The 15,498-nt window shown below is 42.5% G+C and overlaps 1 protein-coding gene across 2 annotated transcripts in view; it reads right to left on the bottom strand.

Annotated features, from left to right (window-relative positions):
• Window positions 1–685: 685 nt before the first annotated feature.
• The window catches only part of LOXHD1 (lipoxygenase homology PLAT domains 1), a 359,211-nt gene continuing 344,398 nt past the window's right edge, over window positions 686–15,498 (bottom strand). For both annotated transcript variants that reach the window (XM_073619032.1, XM_073619042.1), the window contains exons 45-47: window positions 7,029–7,167; window positions 4,290–4,451; window positions 686–1,462 (exon numbers count right to left, since the gene is read on the bottom strand). In XM_073619032.1, the coding sequence (XP_073475133.1) occupies window positions 982–1,462; window positions 4,290–4,451; window positions 7,029–7,167 (782 nt within the window). In that variant the 3' untranslated portion in view covers window positions 686–981. The remainder of the gene's footprint in view (window positions 1,463–4,289; window positions 4,452–7,028; window positions 7,168–15,498) is intronic.

The following is a 15,498-nucleotide window of genomic DNA, read 5'->3' as shown; positions in this document are numbered from 1 at the left end:
ACTGATTCATTCAGTTTGTTTTGTTGTGAGTAGCTGTGATTGGTCAAAGCTAATCACATGGGACAGATGAGCTGTGATTGGCCCTGCCTGTACCATATGATCAAATTGACCAATCACAGCTAGCAACACAATTGTACACAATGGATGTCATGAAAGAAAGCCATTCATTGTACACAACTGTCCTGTGACTTGTTGTGATTGGTCACGATGGTCACATGGTACCGGCAGCGAGCCGGTACTCTGATCAGCCATCAACTGTGTCCCGTGGACACAGCCAGTGACAGATCGCGCAGCTGCGCAGCCCCACGAGCGGTGCTTTCTGACGGGAGGTCATATGATCTTAAAGCCACCGCCCGGCTGTCACTGTGCTATAGGTCGGAACGGAAGGTGGTAATAACATTCAATTACAATATGACTTGAGTTGCAATTGTACATGCTATATTATTTTTTTTATTCACTATTTTTTTACCACGAAAGTGGAGTTACCTTTTAAGTCCAGTGGTGACTTGTCCTTTTTACACTAGGCTTTTACTATATCACGCAATTTTTATTATTTGTTTATAGATTCTTTAGAAATCAATATGGGACCAAAAGCATTTGTAAGGCAGAACCCAAGGAAGATTAAATAAATAAATAAAAAATATCACAATTATATATCAGTTTATTAAACATTATATCATGAATGTTTTACCCAATGGAGAAAAAATATATTTGTTCAGTTTTCCTGAGCTCTATGGTAACGTAAGTGCTGGATTATGGCCTTTATCTGGGGTGACAAAATGGCTGACAGGTCGCTACCAGGAAGTACTGAAATACAGTGAAAGGTTATGATACGACTGTTCTTCAAAAGTCATAAAAGGAGTTCCTGTACAGGTTGTGTTTAACGTCTTAGTATATAAAAAAAAAAGTACGTTGTATAAAATACATGTAAAATTTGTCTATGAAAGGCATGGCAAGATGGCGCAGATAATTTAGGTTGGTCTAGTATCTTGGGTAGAGATCTCTCACTATCTCACCGTCCCCTCTCTTTTTGTCCAGCCACTTGCCACATGGAAAAATGGTAGTCACTCCGGTGGCGGAATTGGTGACCTCGACCCTCTCCAGCAGCCAGCCGGGGCTGAGTCCACTATTATCATGTTCTACACGAACTTTCTTCATCTCGCCCAGGTCTAACGTCTCGATATAAAAACGGTTGGTCTTTCCTCGTTCAAAGAGGTTCCTCATCTTCTGTTTTAGGGCGTGCTTGCCCGAGTCTCCATTGGACCCGAACATAATGATGGAGACATTGGCGTCTGTTCCTGATCCCTTTTCGAAACCAGTGACTATGATGACTTCGTATTTCACCGGAACGAGGCTGCGGGCCTTACTGGCAAAGCTCTCGATGGTCTTGGCACACTCAAAGACTTTGTAGTCATCTCTTTTGTTGCGCAGTGGAACCTTGGCATTGCAGTTAAAGATATATCTAGATATGGAAAGCATTGAGTTAGAGCCAGTACTCCTTATAAAGGACCAAACAACAAGCCATAGAAACACAGAGAAGTGATAACAGGAAAAGACCACGTCCATCGAATCTGCCCTTTTTTGGGTTAACATTTGATTTTTGGGGGGGGTTCTTTGCTTTATTACTGTTTTTTGTTTTAAATCTTTTTGTATATACCTATGTTTATCCCAAGCAAGTTTACATTCACTGCTAGAAGCATCCACTACTCTTTAAGTAAAATTATACTTTCTAAGGTTAGTGTTAAACTTGTCTCTTGCTTGATGTCATTACCCAGTCTTTTTGATCTCAGCTTCATAATTAGAAATACTGCCTTCCAGAACTTTAGTCACATTCTTACATAGTAGGTAAGGCTGAATAAAGACAATAGTTCATCTAGTTCAACCTATGAGTGTATATGTGTGTGTGTCTATAATAATTTCCCATACCCCTGTATATGGTGTTCTTTAAGATGCACATCCAAGAGTCTCTTAAAAATATCAATACTTCCTGCTGACACCAATAATTGTGGAAGAGAGTTCCACATCCTTATCACCCTGACAGTAAAAAAACCCCTGCACAGCTTAAGGTTAAACCGCTTCTCCTCCAATCTCATTGTGTGGCCCCATATCCTCTTATACTCTCTGAGACTGAATCCTTTTTTCCTACGCTGGGATCACCATTGAGGTATTTATCAATCGCTATCATGTCCCCTTTCAAGCGTCTCTTCTCCAATAAATTTAGTGCTTGTAGTTGTTCCTCGTAATTGAGGTCTTCAATTCCTCTTATTAATTTCGTTGCCCTTCTTTGGACTCTTTCCAGCTCCAGCACATCCCTTCTGAGGACTGGAGACCAGAACTGGATGGAATACTCCAGATGTGGCCTGACCAGAGTTTTATAAAGTGGCAGGATTATCGTTTTATCTCTGGAGTATATCCCCTTTTTTATGCATTCTAATATTCTGCCGGCTTTGGTAGCTGCAGCTTGACATTGCAAGCTATTGCTCAGTCTGTTATCTACTAGGACCCCCATATCTTTCTCCATCCTTGATTCCCCTAGAGCAGTGGCTCTCAACCCCTCTAGTGCCATGACCCCTTGATAAAATTTCCTAAGTTGTGGGGACCCCTAACAGTAAGATTATTTTCGTAGTGTGGGTTGTCAGCACCCAAGGCAAGACAAGTAATTTGCGCCCCTAACCCATAGACATTCAGTGAGTCCCTTCCACTCGTAAAGTATTAAAACCCCTTATGGTACATTTTAGGATGTACCACTCTTTCTCTTTGTTCTCATTTCTTTCCCTTTTATCTATCTCTATCCTAATTTCTTGTTTTTTCCCCCATCCCTCTCTCTAGCCGTTTTTCTTGTTCTTTCTCTTATTCTTTCTCTCCCTTTTTATTTGTTCCTCCCCCTCTTTTCCTCTCCCTTTATTTTATTCCCTATTTTTATTCCTTCTCTTGCTCCTTGGTGGGGGGGGGGGGGAATGGGATGAGTGGCAGGGCTGGGGGGAGTTCTGATCAGCCAACTTAGGTGTTCTTAATCAAGATCATCCGCTGATCTGAGAACTGTAGTGGGGACTTTTAATGGCAACTCTAATCACAGGTAGTGTTACTCATTGTCTCGTAGCAGTGACACCTATGCCGAAATCAGGAGATAGGTTTTCCTCCAGCCTCTCCCATTTCACATTCCTCACCAGTCAGCTGACCTCTAGTTTCTGCCCCCCAGCCATGCTGTGAACTGAGTGGGCGGCCGCGGGCTCCAGGAACAGCCCAGCTGGGCGGCCACAAAAAGGCTGGGAGAGAGGTGCAGGCTTCAGGAACAGCCCAGGATTCGGTGACCCCTGGCAAATCATCATTCGACCCCTGAGGGGGTCCCGACCCCCAGGTTGAGAACCACTGCCCTAGAGGTTCTCCCCCTAGTGAGTAGTTTGCGTTTATGTTTTTAGTCCCCAAGTGCATTACCCTACATTTCTCCACATTAAACCTCATTTGCCATGTAGTTGCCCAATCCATTAGTTTGTTCAAGTCTTTCTGTAAACTTTCTATATCCTAAATTAAACAGAATTGGTCCCAAGACAGAGCCTCGGGGTACCCCACCCGTCACTCCCGACCAGTCTGAGTATGCGTAATTTATCACCATCCTTTGGACACGTAACCAGTTTTCTATCCAAGAACAAACCTTATGGTCCATGCCTGCCGACCTCAGCTTGTAGATTTAGCGTTTATGGGGAACTGTATTGAATCCCTATACAAAATCCAGATACACCACATCCACAGCCCCATCCCATCTAGATGGCAGCTCACTTCCTGATAGAATGTTAGCAGATTGGTCTGGCGGGAATGACCCTTCGTAAACCCGTGGTGATTACTACCAATGATACTGACTTCTTCTGCAAGGAATTCGATTTTTCATGTCCTCTAGGAGCTTTTATTATAATGGACAAATATGCAGGCAGATTAGTGGTACTTTTTTTAAGGTCCGCTTTAATGGGGGAAAACATGGGGATATATGCAAATATTGTAGAGATGTATTGCATATGCTTTTTTTTTCTGTAAGCTGTCCTTGACATACAATTGAAGGTAACAGGGTGGTGAAAAGGGCAGGAAGGGTAATATTTTCTTTACAGGTCTAGGTAATGCCTCTGCTTTGTAGGTTTGGCATTCAGGTTTAAAATAATACTGGGTGTTACTATAATCCCAAATACATGCATGTTTTATCATAACGGTTGGTAAGATTAGTCTTCCTTATGCTTGATCGGTGTACTAGTTGATGTGATGAACATATCAAGTCCACATTATGAAGAAAATCCACTTACTGGTTTCCAAGTTCCATTTCTGTGACGGTGATATCCTTCACGTGCCAGTGCAAATCTTGCTTGGGAGAAAACTTCTTCCCATCCTTAGGACAATGGCCAACGCATATTGCTGCAATATCACCCACGTTCTTTGATGGAAACTTAAACACATCCGTTGCGTTCCTGAGGAAAAGCGATATATCCTATATTTTATGCTGGAGTATAACTACTGTACAACATTACAAACCATCTGTTCTTCTAATGGACCCATAGCCCAAATGTTTACTTTAACAGAAGTTGCTTTGGCCTTTATGTAAAATACACATAATTCTGATTATCTGTTATTACTTTGGTGTGGTCACTGCATAGTGCCTCCTCTCTTGAATTCTATAATGGATTTATAGCTTCTAACTTTATTCAGTAGCTAAATGCTTGTACAACTTGCCATATCTGTTCAATAGCTCCCTTTTTAGTGGGAATAAAATCAACAAGCCATGGCCTTAATCAACTTAACCATACTCATTTTTAAGCACACTATGGGGGAGATTTACTAAACTTGGAGCACTCAGAACCTGGTGCAGCTGTGCATGGTATCCAATCAGCTTCTAACTGCAGCTTGTTCAATTAGCCACTTGACCTCCAGATGGTTGTACCCCCCCCCCCCCCTTGCTAGGGCATTTGTTGCTATTCAGCGCTGTGCTACTTTCTGGTACAATCTTTTTTATTGAGAAATGCACAGATGCAGATCAACAGGTCACCCACGCAGGGGGATCAGGTGAAAAACATAGAATTACACAGAACATTAATGAATCAACCAAAAACAGGTCTATTTTGTAGAGCAAGTGATCACAGTATGACCCTGCCACACAGGCCGTGGGTCCGCGAAAATGATCAAAGTCTAAAGGCACTGGCACATATCAGGAAAAGGACGAGGGTGAGAACAGGTAGAAGCCCAGATAGAAAGAGAAAGAAAGTGGGAGAGAAAAGAAAAAAAGAAGGGGGGGGGAGTGGAAGGTACAAAGGGAAGAGAAGTGGGGTGGGTAAGATACCTGCAAGCTAGGATCTAGGCCAGATCATTAATTAAAGTGGTTGTAAAGGCTGAAGGTTTTTCATCGAAATGCATTCTACGTATTAAGATAAAAAGCCTTCTGTGTGCAGCAGCCCCCCTTAGCCCTTCTAATACTTACCTGAGTTCTCTCTAGACGCAGCTATGTTTCAAGAGTGTCTCGGATGCCCGGGACCCCCCTCCTCATTGGCTGTGACAGCAGCGCCATTGGCTCCTGCTGCTGTCAATCAAAGTCAGTCAGCCAATGAGGAGAGAAAGGGGACGGGGCAGGGCCAAGGCTCCACGTCTGAAAGGACACATGGAGTTTTGGCTCGGCTTGGATGCCCCCATAGGAAGCTGCTTGCTGTGGGGGCACTCAACAGGAGGGAGGGGCCAGGAGCACAAGCGAGGGACCCTAGAAGAGGAGGATCTGGGCTGCTCTGTGAAAAACCATTGCACAGAGTAGGTAAATATAACATGTTTGCTATTTTTTAACTAAAAAAACCCGAGACTTTACAATCACTTTAAGAAGCACCCAGACTGGTCGGGTGCAATGTGAGGAGGGCGTAAGACCACAAAGGAGACCAAATTTTAAGAAATTTGGCATGGGAGCCATGAAAAATACTCAACATTTTCTCATTAATAAGGTCGGTAATTATGCTCCTCACCACAGCAAACAAAACAGAGGGATTCTTCCAAGCTCTGGCAATGGCTCTCTTTGCGTCGATAAACAGGTAAGTCTCCAGTTTTTGTTGGTACGAAAACAAGCCCGAAATCGGGCAGCACCGCAAAGCCAACTTGGCGTCCTTACCAACGGATATATGGAATAAGGTTTGGAGGAGCCCGAAGACCCTGGACCAGAACCCGGTCAATCAAGGACAAGACCAACAGATGTGAATAATATCTCTCGATGTCCACAGCCCCTGAAGCATCCATCTCTATAACATGAATTCACACTGGCTATATGGGCCGGAACCCAATACCACCTCAAGAGAACTTTGTAGGCAGCCTCCAATGTATCAGTGTTGAAGGAGCACTTTGTGATGTAGGACCAGGCCTTACTCCACTCCTCGGGATCAATGGGCATCACCATATCATGTTACCATCGAGACTTATAGGAGGCGGCAGAGGGATGACTAGGTGTGTTGAGGTTGAAAGAGATCTGCGAGATGGTGAGCACTGTGCTACTTTAACTGGCAATTGCTTGGTCATGCAACACTGTACCCTAATGAAATTTATATAATTTTTTTCACTCAAATAAAACTTTCTTTTGGTGGTATTTAATCACCAGTGGGTTTTTTACTTTTTGCTATATAAATGAAAAACAAAAAAAACTAAAAATTTTGAGAAAAAACAAGTTTTTCTTTGTTTTTTGTTATAATATTTTGCAAACAAAAATTCTTTCTTCAAAAATTTAAATTTAGGCCAAAATGTACTGCTGGCAGTCGGCAAGTGGTTAAGCTTTGACAATAAAACCTGGAAGCTGATTGTTTTCTAGGCAGAGCTGCACCAGATTTTGCACTCTCCAGTTTTAGTAAATCAACCCAATAGGTGCCACTTCCTTATCACCCAATAAACCATTCTACCAGGCTGACATCTCTACAGGCAGTTGTAAGCCCGGCAAAGAATCTTGTCTCATTCCTTTCCGAGAGGCTTCACCTGAGGTATATTTTTCATCATTTCTCCTGGTAGATGCTGCCCATGTCAGTACATACCGAGCAAATCTCCTCTTCTTGGAGTTGTTCTCCAGCAGAAACTCCTTAGATCTTCCCTTCTTCCCTTCTAATACAATCCAGATGTTCTCTTTTGACTCAGCATCATCGCGGTCACTTGTCACTGTCACTATCTCATATGCTGAAAAAGACAATAAGAAAACAATCAGTAATATCCAAGTGTTTGTACAGCGATATGGTCTACAATGACCTATATGTTGCTACTGAAATGCATTCACTAAAATTGACTTGAAAATTTTAAGTGAAATTTCCCAATAGCTGAAAAAAGCTATTGAATTTTCGAAAGCTGCCAACATTGAGGTTGATTAACTAAAACTGGAGAGTGCAAAATCTGGTGCAGATGTGCACGGTAGCCAATCAGCTTCTAACTTCAGCTTGTTCAACTGAGCTTTGACGAAGAAAACCTGGAAGCTGATTGGTTCCTATGCAGAGCTGCACCAGATTTTGCACTCACCAGTTTTGATAAATCAACCCCATTGTTTTCTTCCAGGTGGAACTTCTGTTAAGACATCTTTGCTTTAGGCTACTTTCACACTGAGGCGCTTTAGAGGCGCTATAGCACTAAAAATAGCACCTGCATAGCGCCTGTAAAGAGCCTATCCTCTCTCTCCAGTGTGAAAGCCCGAGTGCACTTTTAACCTTTTTTTGGCCATTAGCGAGGGTTAAAAGAGCCCCACTAGCAGGTGAAAATGGTCGCAAAAATGGCAGTAAAGCTCTGCTAAAAACAGCGGCGCTTTACCGCCGACGTCCCCAATGCCCCAGTGTGAAAGTAGCCTTATAGTTTTGGATAGGATGGGGAATGAGTAGGAACTCTGTCAGGTTCTTATTGTTAGAAAATAGAATATAGCTAAAAAGGCTTACACAGCTACCACCACATGCTTCTATTAATTTGCAATATTGTCCAAAAGGTACCTATCAAACATTAGAACACAATCACCATATATAGTGCAATGAGAGTGTTTGGCTATAATGTGCCACATCCCTAATTACAAATATAAAGGTAAAAAGAACATACTAATATTGTTTGTTTTTTTTAGGCACAACATACAAACTTTCCATAGAATCCTTTAAAAGCATGAATACAAAAATACAGATAAGCGCAACACTTTTTTCCATAAGAGCTCCCACATCACATGTTATTCCACCCCATTTACTTTTCCACTATAAACATGGCGAACCACATCCATTCAGCAAAACTGCATATTGGTGGTACAGGGCTAAACGCATTTCCTGGACATAGTCTACTTCCTCAGGAGCCAAAGCAGGGGTGACAAGAAGTTTCAGGAGCACAACAAGGAGAGAGATGGAACCCTCACACCTAGAAAGACATGTAAAGGGGTCCTTCCGTTAGGGGGTAAGGCCACCCCAGACAGCGCACCACCCAGAGACTTCCACCAACTTAGATATTGTAGTTGACCTTGTATGGTCTATCTATGCCAATATCCTGTGTGGTTAAATCACTTCCGAAAATTCCAAATGGAATTTAAATAGCACTAGGGTCATCAGTTCGAATTCCAACCATGACACTATTTGCCTGGAATTTGTATGTTCTCCCTGTGCCTGTTTGGGTTTCCTCCGGGTGCTCTGGTTTCCTCCCACACTCCAAAGGCATGCTGGTAGGTTGATTGGCTCCTGTCTAAATTGGCCCTAGTATATGTATGGATGTGAGTTCCTTGAGGGCAGGGACTGATGGGAGTGTACAATATATATATATGTAAAGCGCTGTGTAAATTGATGGAACTATATAAGTACCTGTAATAAAATAAAAATAAATACCGCTGTTAAAAGTGTGTAAGTTGTGCCTCAAAAATCTACAAAAATATACAGTGGGTAAAAGAAGTAATAAACATGTCACTATTTTTCTAGGTAAATATATTTCTAAAGGTGCTATTGAGATGAAATGTTCACCACATGTCAATAACAACCCATGTAATCCATACATACAAAGACACCAAAACACATAAGTTCAGAAATGAAGTTATGTGTAAAAAAAATAGAATGACACAGGGAAAAACTATTGAACATGCTAACTGAAATGTATTTAATACTTCGTACAAAATCCTTTGTTGGTAATGACAGCTTCAGCTTCTCCTTTATGGAGAAACTAGTCGTATGCATTGCTCAAGTGTGATTTTGGCCCATTCTTCCACACAAATCTTGAAGGTTCTTGAAGGTTCCGTGGACCTCTTCTATGAACTCTGATCTTTAGTTCTTTCTGTAGATTTTCTATTGGATTCAAGTCAGGAGATTGGCTGGGCCATTTTAGCAGTTTTATTTTCTTTCTTTGAAACCAAACCAGAGTTTCCTTGGCTTTGTGTTTGGAATCGTTGTCTTGCTGAAATGTCCACCCTCGTTTCATCTCATCATTCTGGTAGATGGCAGCAGATTTTTATCAAGAATGTCTTGGTACATTTTTCCATTCATCCTTCCTTCAACGATATGAAGTTTGCCAGTACCATTTGCTGAAAAACAGCCCCACACCATGATGTTCCCACCTCCAAACTTCACTGTTGGTATAGGGGTGTTTTTGGGCTGATGTGCTATTTGACCTCCAAACATGGTTTGTATTATGGCATCCAAAGAGTTAAATTTTGGTCTCATTTGACCAGACTATATTCTCCCCGTATTTCACAGGCTTGACTAAATGTTGTGCAGCAAACCTTAAACAAGCTTCAACATGCTCTTCAGCAATGGAGTCTTGTGTGGTGAGCGTGCATACAGCTCATGGCTGGTGAGTGCATTACTTATTGTTTTCTTTGAAACAATTGCACCTGCTAATTCCAGGTCTTTCTAAAGCTCTCCACAAGTGGTCCTTGGATAACTCTTCTGATAATTCTTTTCACTCCTCGTTCAGAAATCTTGTGAGGAGCACCTGGTCGTGGCCTGTTTATGGTGAAATGATGTTCTTTCCACTTTCGGATTATGGCCCCAACAGTGCTCACTGGAACATTTAGAAGTTTAGAAATCCTTCTATAACCAATGCCATCAGTATGTTTTGCAACAATAAGGTTGCAAAGGGCTCTTTGCTTTTCCCCTTAATGAGATGTTTCTTGCATGACACCTTGGTAATGAGACACCTTTTTATAGGCCATCAGTTGAGACTGAACCAGCTGATATTAATTTGCACTGACAAGGGGCAGGATTGCTTTCTAATTACTCATAGATTTCAGCTGGTGTCTTGGCTTTCCATGCCTTTTTGCACCTCCCTTTCTTCGTGTGTTCAATACTTTTCCTCTGTGTCATAGTTACATAGTTACATAGTAGGTGAGGTTGAAAAAAGACACAAGTCCAACCTATGTGTGTTATTATATGTCAGTATTACATTGTATATCCCTGTATGTTGTGGTCGTTCAGGTGCTTAGCTAATAGTTTTTTGAAATTATCGATGCCCCCGCTGAGACCACCGCCTGTGGAAGGGAATTCCACATCTTTGCTTCTCTTACAGTAAAGAACTTTCTACGTAGTTTAAGGTTAAACCTCTTGTGGGGTCACCAGTACGGTATTTATAAATTGAAATTATATCACCTCTCAAGCGTCTCTTCTCCAGAGAGAACAAGCCCAGCGCTTGCAACCTTTCCTCATAACTAATATCCTCCAGACCTTTTATTAGCTTTGTTGCCCTTCTTTGTACTCGCTCCATTTCCAGTACATCCTTCCTGAGGACTGGTGACTAGAACTGGACAGCATACTCCAGGTGCGACAGGACCAGAGTCTTGTAGAGCCAGAGAATTATCTTTTTATCAATGGAGTTAATCCCCTTTTAAAGCATGCCAATATTCTGTTTGCTTTGTTAGAAGCAGCTTGGCATTGCATGCCATTGCTGAGCCTATCATCTACTAGGACCCCCAGGTCCTTTTCCATCCTAGATTCCCCCAGAGGTTCTCCCCCCAGTGTATAGATTACATTCAAATTTTTGCCACCCAAATACACAATTTTTTTACAAATTTTACATTTTTCTGCATTGAACCTCATTTGCCATGTAGTTGCCCACCCCATTAATTTGTTCAGATCTTTTTGCAAGGTTTCCACATCCTGCGGAGAAGTTATTGCCCTGCTTAGCTTAGTACCGTCCGCAAATACAGAGATTGAACTGTTTATCCCATCCTCCAGATCGTTTATGAACAAAATAAATAGGATTGGTCCCAGCACAGAACCCTGTGGGACCCCACTACCCACCCCTGACCATTCCGAGTACTCCCCATTTATCACCACCCTCTAAACACGCCCTTGTAGCTAGTTTTCAATCCATGTACTCACCCTATGGTCTCTTTGTATGTATGGATTGCATGCGTTGTTACCGGCATGTGGTGAAAATTTTACTTATTTTACCCGCTGTCTATAAAATATAAAAACATCTGCACAGACTTGTTCATAAGATATATGTATAGAGCCCACCCTTTTGGTATCATACAAACAAAAAAGACAAAAGAGTCAACACTTTACCATGTGCGATAATAATTATTCCTTGACTGAACAAATAATCTTTGCTTAGGAGTCATACTTAACCACCTCAATACCGGGTACTTTTACCCCCTTCCTGCCAGGGCCAATTTTCAGCTTTCAGCGCTGTCACACTTTGAATGACAATTGTGCAGTCATGCTACACTGTACTCAAAAACATTTTTTATAATATTCTTTACACAGATAGAGCTTTCTTTTGTTAGTATTTAATTACTGCTAGGTTTTTTATTTTTTGCTAAAAAAACTAAAAAAGACCCAAAAGTTTTTCTTAAGCAGGCCATACACGGTCAAATTTCGAACAAATTTTCTTTTCAAAATCAGAAAGTTCGTTTGTTTTTTTTGTGATCTGATGGTGCCACCATTGATTTTCGAAATTCGGCCGACCAAGCCTTTAATTTCCCCAGATGTTGCTACAGAAAAGAATTTTCGTGGGCGGGAATCTTCTTTTCTCTCCGTAAATTTTCTTTTCTTATTACATTTCTCGCACGATTCTCCCATCATTGATTAGAAAATCGTTCGTTTTTTCTAAAAATTTCCAACATGTCCGATTCCTCAAATTTGATTGCCGCACGAAAATCGACCGTTGTTGCAGCCCACTAACGGTGCGACATTCGTACGAAAATTCTTTCATACGGTTTTCGAAAGAAAATTCTTACGAAATTCGAACTGTAAGGCCAGCATTAGTTTTGGTTAAACAATTTTGTAAATAAGTAATTTTTCTCCTTCATTGATGTGCGCTGAGGAGGCTGCACTGATGGGCACTGATGAGGCGGCACTGATGAGGAGGCACTAATATGAAGCACTGATGAGCACTGATATGCCCCGTACACACGGTCGGACATTGATCGGACATTCCGACAACAAAATCCATGGATTTTTTCCGACGGATGTTGGCTCAAACTTGTCTTGCATACACACGGTCACACAAAGTTGTCGGAAAATCCGATCATTCTGAACGCGGCGACGTAAAACACGTACGTCGGGACTATAAACGGGGCAGTAGCCAATAGCTTTCATCTCTTTATTTATTCTGAGCATGCGTGGCACTTTGTGCGTCGGATTTGTGTACACACGATTGGAAATTCCGACAACGGATTTTGTTGTCGGAAAATTTTATAGCCTGCTCTCAAACTTTGTGTGTCGGAAAATCCGATGGAAAAAGTCCGATGGAGCCCACACACGGTCGGAATTTCCGACAACACGCTCCGATCGCACATTTTCCGTCGGAAAATCCGACCGTGTGTACGGGGCAATAGGCAGCACATATGGGCAATGATAGGTGGCACGGAAGGGCGGCACTGATATGTGGCACTGATATGCAGGCACTGATGGGCATTGAAAGGCAGCACTGATTGGCATCACTGATGGGCACAGATTGGCCTCACTGATGGGCACAGACTGGTGTCACCGATGGGCACAGTCTGGTGTCATTGATGGGCACTGTTGGGCCTGAATTGTAATCAGGGCACTGATGATCAGTGCCCCGATTACCTATATACGTCTCCCCTGTGAGGAGATGCCTCTGATCGGCTCTACTCTCCTCACACTCTGTCAGTGTGAAGCGAGGAGAGCCGATGAACAGCATCTGCTTGTTTACATGTGATCGGCTCTGATTGGACACAGCGATCACATGGCTAAAGAGCCGCGGCTTTTTGTCAAGATGGGGTCGCTCCGTGTTCCAGGGACACAACGTGCCCTCGATCGGCGTGCAGCGCGCCCCCGCGGGCACACGATTGCGGCTAAACTGGGCGCCGTCATATGATGTCATCCCAGAACAAGAGCCGCCCCGCTCTGCCATCATTTGTCTATACGGCGGGCGGGAGGCGGTTAAGAATATATATCCTTATGGATTTGCAACTCTCACAAATTTAGCTCTTCACCATTCTCTGTTTACACAATTGGTATGGTGGAGAGCTTTGTCTTTGAGGATCGCAATATATTCATTTCATATTGCGGACAGCCTTTATGTACATTCATTGTCTGGTGGAAAGCACTTAAGAGGACATGTTGGATTTTCTGTGCTATCATAATGATACAAAATATTTATCCACAGAAGCGTGCTTTGGATGCTTTTGGCATATGATTGCATCTATGTGATACTGTTGAAAAGGTAAATTGAACATCCAGAGTGCCTCTCAGAAGTTTAATATCCACAGAGCAATTTTAACACCTAATAGAAGCCAAAATCAGTTAAGGGAATAAATCCATATTGACAAGCAAATATTCACAGTATAATGTATCTTCAAGTGGCAACAAGATGAGTTATTTAAAGTGTTTGTAAAGGATTTTTTTTATTTTTTTTTAATAACAAACATGTTATACTTACCTGCTCTGTGCAGTAAAATTGCACAGAGCGTCCCCAAACCCCCTCTTCTTGGGTCCCCCGCCGACGCTCTTGGCTCCTCCTCCCTTGCATTAAGAAGCTGATTCAGACAGAGGAACTCAACCCAGCCCCCCCTTTCCTCATCACTGAAGTTGAATGACAGAAGCGGGAGCCATCTGCCCAGGGAGGAGGGACAAGGCCAGGAGAGCCGCAGATCTCATGCACAGCGCTGGATCGCGATGTGGCTCAGGTAAGTGTAAGTATGGGGGGTGGTGTCTGTGACACAGAAGGTTTTTTCTATCTTAAAGTGTTTGTTGACCCCAAAAAAAAAAAAATTGAGATCCTGGTCCCTTAAAGCAGATTACACAGCACGGTGCTGTAAACTGTAAAAAACCTCCCTGAACCTGCCACTTCCTGTATCCCCCCTCTGTGCGCTGACCATGAAAATCAGGGCTGCTGAGCCCTGACCACCGTGGTCAGCGTACGTCCCTCCGTCATCCGCAGCCCTGCTCTGCTCTCATCTCTCCCCCTCACCGCCACCTGTCAGCTCTGTATCTGTGTCTCTGTCTCCGCCCCCCCCCCTCCCCCCCGGCGCTATTAGTATAAATAAAAATGTATAAATGGTCACTGCCAGCCCTGTATTATAGGCAGGCATAGCACACTGTATAAATCTTTTATAAAAACAAGGCTTGTAAATACTGATTTAGTGCGATCTTCAGGCCAGTTACGTGACTCTCGGACGGTTTCCAGGGCTACCGCAGGAGGGGTTGAGCGCCATGTGATCTCCCCGACTGACGTCAGATGGAGATCTCGGCCCCTCCTGCAGTATCCATGTATTGGCGATGTAAAGCGGCCGTGAGTCATGTGAGCAGCCTGAAGATCGTTCTAAAACGGTACAATGCTCGTTTTTATAAAAGACAGATACAGTGAGCTATGCCTGCCTACAATAGAGGGGCTGGCAGTGCTTTACATATACAGGTTACATAGAATGCATTAAAGTATAACTAAAGGCAAAACTTTTTTTTTAGTTAGAGTGGAGAGGGATTAGAACCCCTGTCAGTTTCTATTGCTGTCTGTGCCCCCGTTAAGGAGATTTACCCTCTCTATATGTCCTGTTTACTATTATCACTGAAAGTGAAAGAAAAATCCCACATTTTGGGTTGTCCCCAGAAAAGTAACAGATCTTTTAGTGGAAACTAGTTCTGGGGGTCCTGGCCTGGGGGTCCCCAAGGATTTCCCTTAATTTTCAGGAATTTCCTCTAACTTCCTGTTTGGCTATGGGACAAACTCTCTCTTGCTCTACCCAAAATGATAAAAAAAAGTTTTGCCTATAGTTCTATTTTAAGGTAAAAAAAAACTTGAGGCTTTATAACTACTTTAAAGCATTAGACTTGAGTGGTTGAAACCACTCTCAAAGTGAGAGAAAACAATCCCTCTTGGGTGATCGATGTACCTGAAATAATTTTAACACATTTTCTAGCAGAGTCCTACCTTTTTTATCTATTCTAAAGAAATTGCTGTTATCTTTTCCAGATTGATTCTGAATGGCAAAGTATTAGCTTATTATAACCACCTGATGCACTTTCAGTGTTCTAATGAGAAAAGCTGCAGTGTGTGATTCCCTTTAGAAATAGTGAAGCCTTAAAGTGTTACTAAACCCACAACAGT

This window comes from Aquarana catesbeiana, linkage group LG01, assembly GCF_042186555.1.
Source record: "Aquarana catesbeiana isolate 2022-GZ linkage group LG01, ASM4218655v1, whole genome shotgun sequence".
In the NCBI taxonomy this organism is placed as follows: Eukaryota; Metazoa; Chordata; class Amphibia; order Anura; family Ranidae; genus Aquarana; species Aquarana catesbeiana.
Note: the sequence above shows the minus strand (reverse complement) of the source record. Positions and strands in the feature narration are given on the sequence as shown.